A 17,658-nucleotide genomic window follows, 5' to 3' on the forward strand; every position below is an offset into this window, starting at 1 on the left:
TTGTACAACAATGTAACGATTCTTGGTAGGGACAAGGGCAAAGAAGAGCGGAAAATCCTAGAATCCTAGTACATCAGTTTATTAGGTGACGGCTGCATTAGTACTACCTCGGTGCGCTTACTTGACTTTTGCGATCACTTGACTTGAAATGCGATAACAAGACTTTTCATGCTCTATGATTAGTGATGCTGTTGTTGCGCATGATCTGATTGCCCTGCAAGGGCTACGCCGTTTCTAATAAAACTCAATTGATAGTCCTGTCGTTGTGGTGTGAACCTCTCACAGCAAGGAGTGCGTCAAAGGCAGGAGTGTTCTTGATAGATTATTGTGTTAGCTGATCTCGTTGTACGAGCGCAGAGGCTCGGGTCGCCCAGGAGAGTACGCATTACCCGGCGCACGGTCAGTCAAACCTACTGCCGCTGAGTGCGCCTCCTCGTTGGGGGGCGCATCCGCAAAAAAATTTGAAGGCTTGTCCTGGGACGTATGTGTCACGCGATCCTTGAGGTCTGGTATGACAGAACCCAGGGAAGGAATTTCGCGTGCGGAGGCCAGACGGGGCGAATAGAGAGAGCGTCTTGCTTGGCAGTGGAGCCCGCCTGCTCAAATCATGTGTTCGCGGCACCGTAATATTTTTATCTAGGCTATTAATGAGCCGATCTGAAAAACTTTTCCGTCAGAACGCTCCCTATAGCGCACGTAATAGCTTTCAGCGCATAACCAAAATTTGCAATGGGGCCTGGCGAGGGGCCCTTTAAGCACTCCCCATACGTGGGCCGATCCCGAGATAGTGCAATTCCGGGCTGACTGTCGGCGAAGGTGCAGTTCGCTATTAAGGGGCCCACGTACACAACTTCGCTGGTCATCCTTCTTCACAGAATGGAAGGGCACTGAGTTTTTTGTCCCCCACATTATTTCAGGTTTCTTTTGACTTTGCCGCGACCATTCTTGCTTAAAATTTCTCTGAACAATAATTTCTAAATGTATCAATAGCATATGCCTATAGAAACGGAATATGTCGCGGTATGTTCACCTCACTTCAAATGACTGTGTGCTTTTCTCTACTCTGAAAAAAAGAAACATACCTGCAGACTTCAGTGACCCCTTCGCAAGAGTTTATTATCATCGGCGTGTTAAATGCACGTGAATGATATGTGTCTCAGTACCGCTTCTCTTTCTAATAAGCAATGCTAACGACGCATGGACATTAGTAATAAATATTGCGATAATTTGAAGCATGTATTAGGGATGAAAACATCATTTGCACGCAGAGGTGATAAATGTGTACATGGTGTCCCAACTAATTATGATGCACCCAGATTTAAAAAAGAGCAATTGTTTTACCCGAAGAAAACCTAGCGCATATTGTTTCCGGTACGGTGGAAGCTGCCGCTAATTTTTTAATTACTGATATTTACTAAGTATAATGTAATTAACTATCTACCTCGAGACGTACTGTCCTAATTATAGAAGTGACACTGAGGCATTTGTCGGCACTGCCAAGGTACATCTAATTTCGCTATTCTCATCGACGTACTAATGCGTATTAAGTTTTCCGACTCATAAATATACCGCGCGAATCCTGAAGAATACCGTGTCACTATGCTCCCACCCGCATGATAATGTAGCCCTCTCGAACAAGCGCCCTCTAAGTTTGGCAGAACAAAATAAAGGAAATAAATAAAACCATTGTGATCGGGCTAGTTCCTTATCTACACCAGTCGGGCTGAAATAACAAGTCGCGCTTGGTGTTAGTTCGAAACAAGCTGCCATAGCTGTTGTGTTAGCATATACAAAGTGCACCGATGGCGTTTTTTTCTTTTTTTCGCCACAAAGCTTATCATCACAAAAGCGAAGTGACAACGTCAGTACAAAGTTACAACTGTTCGGTGTGTTTCCTTCCAATGTCCATGTCTTGCTCTTATGAGCAGAATGGAAACATCATCCTTGCCTTGGCAGCTGCAAATGACAATAAGAGAAAGGCAGCAATTATATGTCACAGATTGGAGTGTGTCAGTCAACTAAAGGATTCGACTATCCAAAATTATAACCTGAGACAAGCCGGCTGCTTCGACAAACAGCGGCGGGAGACTCCATCTTTGAGTCGTAGCCAACGCCCGGATGTTTTGACATCTATGGCCTCAAACTCTCTTGCTAGCGTGCTGGACGTGGCCGTCCAGGTACCACTTTCGAGGTCATGTGTTTGGAGGATTCTAAATGACTGATTTTCACCCGCGCCACGTTAACCTGCACCAATGGTTGGATGACACTGAGCTGCAGAGTCGTATAGATTTCTCTAATTTGCTCCTCACAAGAGCCGACGAGTCACTGGACTTGTTGAGCAACATCCTGTTCTTTTAAAAAGCGAGCTTTTGCAGAAACGGCCAGATAAATCTGCAAAATGCACACAATTAGAGTGACTGCAGTGCACACCGAGTATCGTGCACTCGCCACGAGTAAAAGTGGTCGTTCAGTGTTTGGTTCGGAATTTAGAACGGTGCTGTAATCGGTCCCATCTTATTCGATCATACACTGACAGCGTTACGAAGACGAAATCCTTGAATTGAGTGGTGGATGAGTTTCTCAGCGAAGTCCAGCTGTCACGTCTTCCAGTTCTGGGGTGTCAGCAAGATGGGGTAACAGCACACAGCAGCAGCCCAGTGCGAAACTGACTGGATGCGACTTTTCATGCGATAACTTGGGTGGCATGGGCCTCCAAATTGGCCGGTTAGGCGACCTGAGCCCTTTCCAGTCAATTTCTTTATTTGGGTTTACGTGAAATATTATGATACATGATCGAGACGGACGTCAGATAAATTCAAGGCATGGACAACGTATGTCTCCCGTATAATTCAAGCGTCGGTCATCAAGAAAGAGCCATTGAAGATGTGATAAAGCGGACTCTGTACTGCATAGCTGCAGAAGAACACCTACTCGAACACGTGACAGCAGTTGGTGTTCAACGGCGCTTACGAATTCACGATAATAAGGGCTCACTGAAATCTGATTGCTTTAAATACGCAGGCATTTCTATCCTTAGCAAAAGGAAGAAACGGTCCCTCCATTATTCCCATAAGAAGATCACTTTCAACAAAGCGCCCGATGAAGGGAGCGAATTCACCTGCGTGCTTCATCTCGCTTCAACGCCAACGAAGCTACAAAAACGCACCGCTCATGATGCTGTCCGCACATTCCGCACCCTGCAGCTCTCGCCGATCGCTTTCAAGACTAGGATCGTGCCACCGCGCCAGATGTAGCGGCCGCCGGAGCATGTTTGATCACGGTTCGTGATGGTCTGAGTGCTTAATAAGTATGACAAGCATACTTGGTATCTCAGTCTCCGCTCGTACGCCAGACCGAACCAGCGTCAGCGTCGACGGCGGGCAGCCTCTGTTAAAAATCCATCCATCTGTCTCCATCCATCCAGCATCCATCCATCCAACATCTGGAATGCGCAGTCACCGATGCCTTTCAGTATATGATGATTTCGCTCAGCTTCGGGCATAGCGGCGTTGACTTGCTTACAAAGGTCCACGACGTCTTCAATGTAGCTCGTGAACGTTTCTGCCGTCTGTTGTGCTCGGGCGCGCAAGCGTTGTTCAGCGCGCACCTTGCGGTCGGCCGAACACTTCCGTAAAGGTTGTCTTGAAGACTGACCATTTGGGTACGTCTCTTTCGTGGTTGTGAAAGCAGAGTTGGGCAACACCAGCCAGATAAACAAGGACGCGGGCTAACTTCGCTGGATCATCCCACTTGTGCGCGCTCACCCGTTCATATGACGCAAACCTGTCTTCTACGTCTTCGTCGTCTGCACCGCTGAAGATCTTGGGGTCCCGTTGTCGTGGAACACCGGTGCAGGCATAGAGTTTCCTTTAGTAGGAAACTCTATGGATGCAGGTGACGAATTGTGGCGTCAGCGCCGTCTGGGATGGGCTGTCGGTCATGATGGGCAGTAGCGTTCTTGATCGGAGCTCGAGGGTTTCAAGTGACGGGGTTTTAGTCCCAGCACTTCCACCAATTGAGAAGAGGTTTATTTGTAGCTCTTTGTGCAAAGGCACAGCGACCAGGAACAGCGAGACAGCCCGAAGCACTGTCCAAAAAGACGCCAGCCATCAACAGCGTGAGCCGAGCCAAGCCACGCGTTAGCGATGTGGCTGTGCCGCGAGACGCCTCTTCTTCAGAATCAATACAAACATTCTTGCGTTTTCTTCCACCAAAATTGTACTTGAATTGTTTTTACTTTATGAACATGGTAGAGTTTTCAGTTTCACAAAACCGTGCAGGCTCTACAATCTCCATCGGTCCATTATAGCTTACCTACTACAAGATTTTGAATTATTATGCAAATTATAATACTCAATACGATTACTGGCCGATGTCCCAGAGCGGGTACGTTCCAGTAGATCACGAGCGTTCGAATGGCAATGTTTTCTCTCCGAATGCGCGTGCTCGGGTGTTATGTTCTGTGTTGCGCTTCTTTCATGACTGGCTACGAGGATTGCCTTGCAAGAGCCTGGAAGAAGCGTGGCTTTCCTCTCCGAACCAAGTACCCGAAAAACGTGAGTAATGCAGGTTTGCGCGGAGCTAGGGAAACGCATATCTGCGTTGCAGCGACTGAGCCGTTTTACTGCAGCTCTAGCTATGGGCCAGTCGATGCGATGTTTCGCTGATGAGCATCCGGCCGAGAACTAATTTCCTGTCAACGGCGCCCGCATTCGCAAACCCCCAATTGCATGGATTTTTGGTAGGTCTTATCTGCTTCATGCGCAGTAGAGTTAATGTATTGCTGCAAAGGTAGCAGACAGGATCGGTATAACGTAAATTTATTCGAAAGTGATTTTATTCCAGATCCGCCATTATTTGCCGGTTACTGGCCTAAATTTTGCAAGCCGCGCTCATTCTGCCCCTGTCAAGAGATGTCAGCAACGCTCGAAAACCGACACGGCAAACTCACGTTTACGCTTCCGGCAACGATGAAGGCTTCTGATTGGCCCTATTAAAAACATCGCGAGTTCCCGCCCGATTCCTACAAAGAGCCGCGTCAATTTGACGTCCGGACTGGAATAATTTCAGTTTGGAACAGTCGTGTTATCGCACCCAGAGTCCAGATCACACGCCCGAATACTTCCGACAATGTGCGTTAACGTTCACGCTTGAGCACCACCACGTGAAAAAGGCGCCAGCGATATTTGAGCAAAAAAAACTCAAAAACACAAAGAACAAGAAAAGAGGTTCACACCACAACGACTGGACTTTCGACTGGACTGAACCTCTCCTCTTGTCCTTTGTGTTTTTGACTGGCTTTTTCGTTCAAGTATGTACGAACTGGCCCAGATTTCAACCCGTGTGCGCTAGCGATAGCTGACACGGGCAGACAATAGTACGAAACGAGCGCTCCGGCCAAGACCATATACGAGTACGCATACAGCTACGGGCGAGTCCACGTGACACGTTTTCCACGCGCACGTCACTGAAGGGGCCGCTCTCATTGGTCTCCGCCGTTTGCAGCTTGCGTCTTCGATCTCCCGATTCGCCTTCGCTCTCGTGTTTCGCTGGGCTTGTTCGCTCGGTCACTAGGTACGACGCCGAGGCGCGCCGACATTTAAGACGCCAGCTAAAGCTGGCGTCTTAAACGCCAGAAGACGCCAGAAGCTTTATCTTTTCTGGCGTCTTACTTTAGCTCCGGTGCTCCTATCTACATGCATGCAAAAGGAGAATTCGTTTTCCTCGGCACCCACTGCAACAAATTTGACGAGGTTTGTTGCATTTAAAAGAAAAAAAACCTAATATCTAGTGTGAAGAAGTACGCACAAAGTACCGAGCGCAAGAGCAGATGACATTGCGGCCGTCCTCAACAAGAGGAAAAGAAAGACGAGGGAGGCTCGAGCGGCGAACGAGAAGGGGCTCGCGCAACGGAGCTCGTTGGAACGCGGGCATGAACTAGGGCAGCCGGGCCTACGGAGCCCACGTCTACCGGTGAGGTTCACTTGACCGGGCGTCCGTCTTCGGGACAGAGAACGCCTCGGGTCGTTGTACGGCGCGAGACCTCGGAGCGGCCTGCTGCAGCCTCGAACCCGCATCTACTCGCTATGTTCCAGAGTGCGAGCGTCCGTCATCGAGATGAGGAGCGCCTCGGGTCGTCGCCTTGCGCGAGGCCCCAGGTCGGCCTGCTAACATCTCGGAACCAGCTTCTACGCGTGAGGTTCGGGGTGACCGGGCGTCCGTCATCGAAACGAGCGCCTTGGGCCGTCATCTTGCTCGAGACTTCGGACTTGACTGTTCCCGTCTACGGAGCTGTGGGACGCGTCCACCTTTTCCGACCCCGTGCTGCTGCGTCTGCTCTTCCAAGCCGGTCACCACGCTCCGGACTTCAGCCGCAAACTCGTGAGACTACTTTTTTCCTGTTTACGAACAACCTTGCATGTGTGGGTCTAGTTTAAGATATTCTTCGTATTTAGGTGCCGTCTAATATAATTGTCGTGTGTTTGCTCATCACGGCCCGTCTCCTCCATCTTCCCCGCGTCACACACCTTGCGACGTGACGATCGTAACGATCACATGTAGTGACTGTCGAATTTGAATTTTCGATTTACGTCGTCAATTTTTCATTAATAGTTGGCGAAAATAGAAAATTCTCAAAAAACGAAACTATCAAGTGTACAACTCTGTCACTCAGCAATAAAAAAATGATATAACAATTATGTTAATTGCATCTAATAGTACATCTAAAGCGTACAAAATTGAGATGTTACATATGAATCTAATAAAAATAGTAATATGGAAGTCCAGCTTTAGCAGAACCCTTGTACACAACATAACAAATTCACGTAAGGTTTTAATTGACGTATAGAATTTGTCCGCTATGAATATTCTAATGGATGCCGTTCACAGAACCGCGATATCTGTTATTGATGCAGAGCTATTAATTTGTAAACTTCGTGCTTCTATTTTCTCCCAACTTTCGTACATTTGAAAATTTGTTTCCCGAAATGCAGTTCACAAATAGAAATTTTGCTTCCAACACTAACTATAATTTAACTTTCTATCTCAAATGCAACAAATTTCATTAATATCGGTCCAGGGGTTACCTCAGGAAAACGCTTTTGCGTTTTGCATGTATTTGAATAGGCGGCGTTGGAGTTGGGCCCGAGCTCATGCTTCCTCTTAACGCAGCAATGGGCGTCCAAGAGCCGCACTCTGAAGCGTATGCACGTAAGAACGACAAGTAGGAACGGCGTAAGCACACGCCTCACCCACGTATGGCACACGGGCTTTGTGCTGCACGTAAGCTCTGGTCCGGGTGCGTGGCACTAATTTTATGGGAGCCAGCCAATGGTGCGATTTTAGCTCATCTTATTTGCTGGTACTCAGGGCAATTACTTTTAATTATGGGAACCTACTGTAAGGAATAAATAAATTTTGGGCTGTGGTCTCGTAGACGCGACAGCCAGCTGGCCGACAGACACATTAGCCGGGGGCGGTAAAATAGCGGCAGCTGTCACAATATCCACTCCCTTTTCTTATGTGCACCGATCGAGCTGCTCTGTCGAAGCGGCCTTTGAAACTGCTTTGTACACGTATCGTTTGTTAGAATAGTTGTTTTTGCACACGAATGGCTTGTTTCAAATGTTATTGCTGCACTTTTTTAGGCATTTCTATCGGTCAGGGGAATCTAGGGAACGGCCGAAAAGTCATATATGTGAAGACATATGGCGCTGCTGCTATGAATGCAATTTGCGAGAAGCCTTCATTTTGTAACTGTGGACTTTGGCATGGGTATCATACATGCCATCAATTAATTTGCTCAAAATGGGATTGCTTTACAAGGAAAAAATATGCCGTTCTTTCATGTACTTCAGCGAAGAAGGGTAAATTAGAGCAACACATTTAGGTTAATGTCTGCGCGCAGAAATAAGATGGCTGCAAAAATAATTGGGCAGGCACCAGCATACTCATCTCGAATGTGTAAGCCAGTGTGCCCGTCATTAAACGGCTGCAATTAGGCACTTTGTGTTGGGAGTCTTCACCTGCTGTCTCCGAAGCCTTGCAATCGTTTTCCGATACTTGGAATTTTACCCTTGATTACGCATGATGTCCTTCGGCTGTACACTGTATTTTGAGGAAATTGTAGAGATTCCTGCAATACGTAGAATGACCTTCGCTAGGGTTGAAGATTGGGCGAGTTGGTATTGCATTCTAAAACTGGTACAGCGCACCGTAGAAAGGAAGGAACAAGCTGAGCCAGCCAGATACTGGAGCGCTCTGCTCCTGTATCTGGCCGGCTCGGCTTGTTTTTATTCATTTTTATTGTGCACTCTACCAGTTTTAGAACATAGAATGACAGACGGAAGGTAAATAATACGGGAAACTTCAAAGCTATTGAATGTGGACGCTACGTTCCTTCGTATAAGCAATACTGGAGCCTACAGAGATTTATAATGGAGATGCTGTGTTCCTTCATGCAATGCATAGTTCTTTGGTTAAGGAAACACTGTTATAAATGCTGTAAAACACGGAACTTTCTACGGTAACGACTCCATACACATTCAAAACATGAAAACACGTATCATCAGCCCAATGCAGAACAGCTAACCACTATCGAGCGCACATAGTCTGCTACAGAGGATGAGAGCGAGTGCATTATTGCCAAACGGCAAATATTGCACCGTGTACCGCTTTAGAAATACCTACATTTCTTTTGTAAAAGTAGAGCACCATACTTTTTTATCAATCGGTGCGCGTAACATAAAGCTCTGTGCCCCGAATGGCATGTGTTCATGGGCCGCATTTCTTAATGAACCATTTTATTTGCGAACTTCGTCATTGTATCGAACGTGCCTCGCAGCTCGGACGCTGCCGCGTCGCTGTTATCGCTAGCATCACCACTCATTGCTGTGCATAAAAGAAGAGGGAGGCGAAATGAAAGTCAGCGTAGCAAAATGGGCAGCAGCTGAGCATGGCTGCAAGGCCGCCGTCACTCGTTCATGCGGCTAATAGTGACACAACAAAATGCGAAGAGAATAAGTCGTTAACAATGCGCAAACGAACTTGCTGTAGCCTTACCATGAAACGGCGATGCAGCAGACGCTAGCAAAAGAGCCCAACAACGATGTTCAGGTGCATTTTACACAAAGAGCCCGGCGGGCGTGGCCTGGCTAGGCTTCGCACGTGTTGAGTCGTGCCCAGTGGCCGTGCAGCCTGTCAAGCTGCTATAGCCACCGCCGCAGCCACAGCCACGTTTTTCTTGATGTGCTCTGCCACCTAGCGGAATAGGCGAAGCTCCATAGCTCGGTCGCGAAACGGTTCGAGTGTCCACTCTTGTCATTTACTAGGTTACTCTATGTCCTAGTTAATAATGCAGACGACGGCTTGTACGCAGCAGACGACGGGAGCGAGAAGCGTTTTCGACGGAATAATCATGCGCATTGAGCTAGCTGCTTTATTTTTACTGCGGAGGAAAACTGTTTTGCCTTACCGAGAACCTTACATTCAGTCTCTTCATTTCAGTTTTATAGGCAAAACGTCAAGTTGGCGTCACGTTACGAAAGCTAAATGGGGCCATCTGCGCCAATTTATTCGCGTCGCATCTACGTCACGCATCTAAGAAAATATACTCTAAGAACAGTTCACACCCTTTGGCGTGCCCCTCCTGCCACACAACGATAATCGTCATCTGCCTTGATGAGTTTCCTTTCTTTAACGCAGCGAGCCCGGCAATTCCCAGTAACGAACGGCATGCGCGTTATCAGCATGATAGCATTCCCGACAGGAAAGTAGCGGGCGCGGCGTTTTCAATAAAGGAAACGCGTCAAGGAAGATGACGATTATTGTTGCGTGGCAGCAGGGGCACGCCAAAGGGTGTAAACTGTTCTTAGAGTGTAGCGGAATGTCCAGTATAGCGCCCACTCTCGGCTAGTAAAGCTGGCTCCAAGAACCAGTTCACAGTTTGGTTGCGCTCGCTAATTATGGAGTGCTGGCAGTGCATTCTAACATGCAATCTACTGGTAGCAGATGACAGAGCGCTGCGCTTTGCCAACACATTTACGTTTGGAAGATAGAAAAATAATGACATTAATAAATTACTTTGAGTATTGCGTAAACGCCCGGGACCGCACGTTTACACTTTAGAAGTTGCCGCGTAACATTACATATATATCTAATGAGCAAGCTTAAATATGCTGCAGTTTGTAGATTAGCTCGTCATATCATGACGCACACTTCAGAGGCGGCATCCATAGAGTTTTATACAATAATTACAAGAGGGAACTCCGACGCTGGCATTCGTACCACCATGTGAATGATGGGAAGTACATGGATTTGTCTGATCCTCGTGCTTGTGGATGCAAACGTTCTTGTGACTTGGTATATTACGCTATGTAAATCATATTTTTGTAAATTTTAGCGAAATTTATACTTCTCGAAGTGCAGAAGACGCCACGAACGCGCACAATTGCTATTAATTGCAACAATTGAGCTTGTCCAGCGGGCCAAATAGAAACGCGCCAAGCGTCTCAAGGCACCGGCATGCCCGCGATAAATTCATAAGGGCGTTTCATTCGCTTCCCGATACATGCGTCCGTGGCTTGTACTTCCTCTTCAGCCCCCGAGGTGAGCGGACGCGGAATGTCCTGCTCTTCACGAGCGGTCTCAGTGGCCCACCCGGGCACCGGCAACAGGATTGTAGCTGAAGACGTAAGGACTTTGAGATTATTTTGCCGCATTCGTCTACAGAACGTGTCGTGTTGAACATAGTGTTCTTCTACGGAGATGTTCGAGCGTGGCCCTTCAGGGTCGAAGCTTTCCGGGACGCTTTGCACAAGGAACGGCTGCTCCCTGACGTGTAGATAGTGACATTAAAAGTCGGCAAATGACGAAGCGGTTGGCTGGATTGAAGGAACTTGCTGCGGTCTCGTCATCTCGTCATTGTGCTGCTGTCTTAGAATGCTGCCTCGTCATCGACCAGCAGGAGGAGAAGGTGGCGCTCCGGCTTCATTAGCTGCTACACGGCATGGTAAATGACGACGTGCGCACGGCGTTGACGGCGTTTGGCGAAGTGATCGAGGTTACTCGGGAGAGCTGGTGTATGGAGAGTGAACGAGAAAGGTTCGAAAACCAGGACTGTGCTCCTGAAGCTCAAGAGTGGTCTTAATGTTGACGACCTGCCACACCAGATTTGCGCCGCCGGTGAACTAGCGCTTTTGGTTGCACCAGGTCGGCCTATGCAGTGCTTGCGCTGCCATGGTTCGTGGCATGTACATCGAGAGTGCAAGGTGCAACGTTGCTCACACTGCCAGCGGTTCGGTCACGTCGACGCCGAGTGCGTTCGTTCCTACGCCGCAGTGACGGGAACAGCCGATGAAGAGTATTCAACGGTGCACATTATGTATACGTGACCGAGGCAGAGGACGCCGCGAAAGGTAGCGGAGATGTGACCGCTGCTGGGCTACATCGCGACGCCTCAGCTTCTGCAAGTCAAGATCGATTAGAAGCAGCACACACTCCGCCGGACACTGCAGCAAAACCAGCTGAGGGAGCAGACGGCGTTGCAAAAGATGTAAGCTCTCAAGTATTTGAAGCGTCCGCACTGGTGTCTAAACGGGGTGCCACGAAAAGCGTCTCTCGTAGTGCAAGTGTCGAACTGGACGCTGTCGGCGCGTCAGCAAACGCCAGCGGCGTCTCTGGGAGTACCGGCGTCAGCTCGGCGCTTAAAAGACTCCTGGAAGACGCCAGAAGCCAAGGAGACAAGGTCGGCGCGCGATGCATCAAGGGACCACCTGCGAAGACAGCAACGGGTAGGCGCACGAACCTCAGAGCAAGGCCTAGGGGAACGGCGAATAGGTAAGTTGACAAGCCACTTTTTTGGGGAACGGCGGATAGGAAAGTTGACGACAAGCCACTTTGGCCTGGTGGTGAGGCCGTCCCACCGGGCGGTCCTGGAGGCGTCTAGCATTGAGCTAGACGCGCAACGTAAGCGCCATGCTTCGGACCTACCATTTCCACAAATCAACAATGCCTCCTCAAACGTCACTTACGCTCGCCACTTTAAACGTTAGAGGTCTGGACTCTGCGAAAAAACAAAGTCAACTGTACCAGTTGGTATTTGAACAAGATCTCGACGTCTTGGCTGTGCAGGAGACGAAAGTGGAAGAGGAGACGGCGAACATGGTGCGGAGGTTCACTGCACGGCACCCCACCGTTGTGAGACACGCTATTGACAGGTCCGGATGGTGCGTCCTCCTTGTTCGAAGGAATCCAGCACTGTAAGTGCCAAACGTTTCTTCATGTGCTCCCGGTAGATTTTTGCTGTGTGATTTCCCACATAGTGCTACTGCACGGTGATTTACGTGTTTCTATGCTCCAAGTGTGGCACAGGAACGCGTATATTTCTTTTCTAACCCAAAACGTACAGTATATGTACATTGATAAGGAGCTTGTTTTGGTTGGGAATTTAAAGTGATCTTTGAATTCTAGTGATAGCTCAAGTGGTACAATGGTTAAAGACCAAAGCAGTGATGTGTTGTTACAAATGATTGCAGAGTAGGAGCTCGAGGATATTGCATTTATAACTGCTGGTATGTCTACTGAGTCAAATACTTTTTCGTAATCTATGAAAGCCATATAGAGAATCTTATTGCACTTAGCAAATTTCTCGATAACCTGATTAATGACATGCGTGTTATCTATTGTAGAGTGTCCTTTCCTGAAGTCAGCCTGTTCCCTTGGTTAACTAAAGTCCAGGGTTGCCCTTATTCTATTGGAGATTATGTTGGTAATTATTTTAACAATACTGCGAGTAAGCCATTGAGCCATGTAATATTTCAGCTCTTCAACGTCTCCCTTATAGTAGATTAGGATATTGTTTGCATTGCTCCAGTTTTTTGGGACCCATGCCGTCGATAGACACTCCGTATAGAGAGCCGTCAGCTTTTCTCGCATTATGTCTCCTCAATCTGTGATTAACTTGACTGTTATTCCATTCTCTCCTGTGGCTGTTCCCCGTTTCATTCTTTGAAAGGCCCTTCTGACCTCATCTCCAATTATACGAGGAGTTACTATATACTGTTCATTACTGTTTTGAATAGAGTATCCTTGAGCCCTCTGGGTACTGCACAAGTCAGAATAGAATTCTTGTGCTGCTTTTACTGTGTCATCGATATTGCTGATGATATTACCCTGCTTATCATTCAGTGCATACATCTTGGTTTGTCCTATGCCATGTTTCCATCTCACTGATTTCAGGCTGCGTCGATGTTTTAGGGCTTGTTCAGTCTTTCTCACGTTATAATTTCCAATATCACCTATTTTCGTTTTGTTGATCAGTTTCGACAGTTCTGCGAATTCTGTCTTATCTCTTGAGTTGGGCACTTTCATTCTTTGCCGTTGCTTTATTAGGACCTTCCTTACTTGGTAGAGCTTGCCTACTGGTTGCCTTGGTGCCTTGCCTCCCCCTTAATTTGCTGCCTCTGAAGCCAGCCTCGTTACGGTTTCATTCGTTACGAAGGCTGTGGGTTCGGTTCCCACCTGCGGCAAGTTGTTTTTTCATCCACTTCTCAATGTCATCATCATCATCATCTCTCTATTCTAAGGCTGCATATTTGTTTGCAAGTACGAGCCTGAATTTCTCTGCTTTTACCCTGACTGCCTCGAGGTTGACCTGTTCAAACGGAAATGAATTCTAGCCCTCACTAACCTATGATCACTGCACTTTACCCTGCCTATCACTTCTACATCCTGCACTATACTACAATCGGCAGAAAGTACGAAATGAATTTCATTTCTTGTTTCACCGTTAGGGCATTTCCGGGTCCACTTTCTGTCGCTACGTTTCCTGAAAAATATGTTCAATATTCTCAGCTTATTCCTTTCTGCGAATTCTACCAGCATCTCTCCTGTAGCGTTTCTAGAATCGACGCCGTAGTTGCCAATTGCCTATTCACCCGCGTCCTTTTTCTCCACTTCTGCATTGAAGTCACCCAATTCTACTGTATACCGAGTAGTCACTTTCGCAATGCTAATTCAACATCTTCATAAAACTGATCTACCTCATTATCGTCGTGACTGGTTGTTGGAGCGCAGGCTTGTACTATCTTTAATCTATACCTCTTATTGAGTTTGATTACGACTACTCATGCCCTCTCGTTAACGCCGAAGAATTCATAAATGTTGCCTGCTATGTCGTTATGGAATAGGAATCCTACCTCGCACTGCTTCTTATCTGGGAGACCTCTATAGCAGAGGACATGCCTGTTATTTAGCAATGCGTAAGCCTCACCTGTTCTTCCAATCTCACTAAGGCCGATAATATCCCAAACAGTGTCTGATAGTTCCTCAAAGAGTCCTGTTAAGCTAGCCTTGCTCGAGAGGGTTCGGGAGTCAAACGTTGCAAGGGTCAGTTTCCATTGGGGGCCTGTCCGGAGCCAGAGATTCTTAGCACCCTCTCCTACATTACATGTCTGACCACCGCTTGGTCATGTGCTTCACAGCTGCTGGGGGCTGAGGGCCATTGGTTAATTCTAGATATCATCAGGGAGGTCATGGCCAAATACTGCACTGGGGAGGCTAATTCCTCTTCTGGGGAGGCAGTGTTCAAGCTTAGTGGGCCTTCCTAATTTGGTTGTACCTGGAGTAGTGTAGCCAAACTCACCCTCAGCATCTTTCGCCGGTGTCAGGCGTCACTCCAAAACTGCAGATGTAGTGCAGGTATTGCATTGTTCAAGCATAAATATAGAGAAGTTGCACCGAGTCTTTGAAATACTTATTTGGGCTTCGAACTGGGAACGCCGCATCCCAACGAATATGTTCAGACGAGTTAAAGACGGAGGTTCGGGAATGATGCACCTCTTTATGCGACAGGTCATAAACCGGTTTTTATTCTTCCGCGACTTAAGGGGTCCTTTCTTGCGCAGGTTGTGCCATGGGACGCTAAGGAGCGCGTTACCTGGTTATGTAGTCTGTACAGAGAATATGACCATCCCTGCTTCTGGTTCTCTTAAGGCCGTTATTTTAAGCGTATGGTTCTTGTCCGTTAGATGTTCAAAGGAGTGCCATTTTTTTCTGTGAAACGTAAAACACTGTACAAAGATGTATGCGATGTAGTTCACCTTGGCCAATGTGCAGTGGAGGCCAAGGGCATGACGTGCTTAAGCGGGTGAAAAGAATGCAAGTAACGCAAGGGATCGTCCTTCTTTTGGGGCTTTTGCTCCTTGAATATATGACTCTGTCCAGGCACTACGGAGGAGGTTTCTTAGCACGCGTTTTATGCGTATGGTCCCTACACTTGCAGGCACTGCGTAGTGTGGTCGAGTTTGTTTACGCTCCACCGCTGGCTGCCCACTCGGTGAAGCAATTGGCACGGACGCCCCATTTGGCGATCGCCGCGTCTGAAGTGGCAAGGTTCTGACTGGTGTTCTATAAGTCGCGGGTCGCTTTTTTCGTCGCGACGATAGCTTGGATTTTTTACGAGCACTGCTCAAGGAGGGTACATGTGACCGTCGAACGGAGGCCTCAGGAGAGAATCTGTGGTTATAATAAAGCAGGTAGCGCAGGATCCCCAGGGCACTCAAGGGGTAGCGGGGGTATCAAAGCTGGTAGCGTGGTGGTCCGTGGGTTGGGGCCGCAGAGGCCGAAGCGTGCCAGGGGTGCCCGCATAAAAAATTCGCTGTAGATCTTATACACTCCTGGCACGCACAAGCCTCGGCGAGCCCCAACCCACGGACCAGTCAGGGTTCTAGCTTTGCTGTGCCCGTAGTCGCTTTTGTGACCTGGAAGCACCGCCAATAATGCGAAATAATGACACATTATTACAATTGGAAAAAAATTCGAGAGAGTAAATATAATTACGTCCAGCCACCAAATTGTGACGCTAACTTCAGCACTACCGCGCCCCGCGACTTCTGCAACACCAGTCAGAACTTTACGTCTGAAGGTACGTCGGACACATTTTCGCGCACCAACGGCACTGATCATGATTCAGTCATCGCCACCGCCGGCCTTTCAGCCACTTCCATTCAACCGCGCTCGCTAAGGCGCGGTTGATTTTCAATGTATGCGGCTCAGGCTCTACTACGGTCGCTGTTGATCCCACAGAGAGATCTGTAACGTTGTACAATTACAAGGTACATTGTCGTTAGACGCGAGAAAGCTACGATCCATCGTGGCTGACTGAGCCCGCTGCTTCACCTACTTTGCCGCGCTGGCAGCCAGCGTCCGAGCGTAAGCAAACTCGACCCCACTCCGCAATCTCGGCACGCCTAGAGACAAAAGCCTACAACACGCGCTAAGAAGACTCCTCCACAGTACCTGGGCACGGTTGTATATTCAAGGGGCAAAAGCCCCCTGATTTTTTCTCTCGCGCCCACGCAAGAACGACTGGCGATCTCTCAAATGAACCTCTCGTCCATTGTCATTGCAGCTCCCGTAGACACTAGCGCTAGAGTTCCCTCTAGTAATTATTGTATGAAACTCTGTGGTGGCACCCTCTCTTTTATTGGTCGCATTCTCCCCTTATTCCTACAGCAGCTTGGGAGTGGCCCATTTAGTGACGTAAGCGGCTAAGTCAATGGTGAATTTTCCAAACCATTATACGATTCTGCCTCTGCATGCTCGTTGAACGAGTTGTGGCCGGAGAAAATGCCACTTGCATCTAGCTTTTCCCCTTGCTTCAGTATTTCCTCGAGTGACGGCTCTCCGCGACGTTGGCAGATCCTCCACGGAACCATATACCCGTTATATGGGTTACATAAGGTGCAAAATAAAATCATGCGAAACAGCGTCCATCATCAAACCATGCAATAACCCAAGACACAAAAGCACTGTGAATTTTCACCCGTTACCTCATCTGGTTTATAAATTAACCGTTATACTAAGGGAGAGAGCCGAGGCAGTAGCCAAACATAAAGGAAAAGCGAAAATTAACAAATTTACCAGTTGTTTATGGAAATATTTATGGATATACACCTTTCTTTTAAAAAGGAAGTACAGAAAGCACCACTGGAAGTGGAGAATTATTCCGTGTGTTTTGAATGAAGCTTTTACAGTGGTCAGTCGAGCCGCCTGCCATAGCCACTTCTGTGATGTGCTTATCTGGGTGTTTTACTAACCTTCCGCAGTGGACGCCGCAAGTATACGTGGTTGTACGGGACTGGCAGTCGCGCATCGTTACGCAACTTCCCAAATAACAATACGAGTCCATTTTGGCACTCGGTAGAGCAGGAAAGAAGGGATCCAAGTGAACTGCGCTCCACAAATATATATATTTGTATAATATTTACGGAGATAGCTCAAAGAACGCTACTAGATATCTTTATTTGTCACTCTAGTTTGTTTACTTGTTCTTGGCAGTATTCCAGTGCTTCTTTCCTGAGCGAGTCCATTTGATGTGGTTCTTTGTTCGTTTAGTAAAGATCAGGTGTGTCTCACAGGCGTACTTGTGACATACGCCTTCTTTTTATTTTTATTTTTTGCAGGTTTACGGCTCTTTACGGTGAACATTGGGCATTATTCACATTTTTTGTAGGAAAGGTACCCCCCTCATTTGCATAGAAAAGTTACCTTGCATTAGGTCCCCTCCCAAGAAATATCCTGGGTACGTGCCAGATTGTAATTATTGATGCCTCTTCAGGGCATTTCTAAGCAAACGCACTTTCAAACCATGAGACGCAA

At 47.7% G+C, this 17,658-nt stretch overlaps 1 protein-coding gene across 12 annotated transcripts in view; it reads left to right on the plus strand.

The window, feature by feature from the left end:
• The first annotated feature begins 4,522 nt into the window (after positions 1-4,522).
• The window catches only part of LOC135917133 (uncharacterized), a 94,530-nt gene continuing 81,394 nt past the window's right edge, over positions 4,523-17,658 (plus strand). For 8 of the 12 annotated variants that reach the window (XR_011508062.1, XR_011508068.1, XR_011508067.1 and 5 more), the window contains exons 1-2: positions 5,933-6,381; positions 12,130-12,257. Coding sequence is in view for 2 of the 12 variants with exons in the window: in XM_070524073.1 (XP_070380174.1) it covers positions 12,222-12,257 (36 nt within the window). In the remaining 10 variants the exon portion in view is untranslated. Of the gene's footprint in view, positions 4,557-5,926; positions 6,382-10,597; positions 10,690-11,631; positions 11,836-12,129; positions 12,258-17,658 lie in introns of those variants that run through there. The other 4 variants (XR_011508064.1, XR_011508063.1, XR_011508066.1 and 1 more) reach the window with 4 other exon arrangements.

The sequence above is a fragment of the Dermacentor albipictus genome, chromosome 8 (genome assembly GCF_038994185.2).
Source record: "Dermacentor albipictus isolate Rhodes 1998 colony chromosome 8, USDA_Dalb.pri_finalv2, whole genome shotgun sequence".
Taxonomy (NCBI): domain Eukaryota; kingdom Metazoa; phylum Arthropoda; class Arachnida; order Ixodida; family Ixodidae; genus Dermacentor; species Dermacentor albipictus.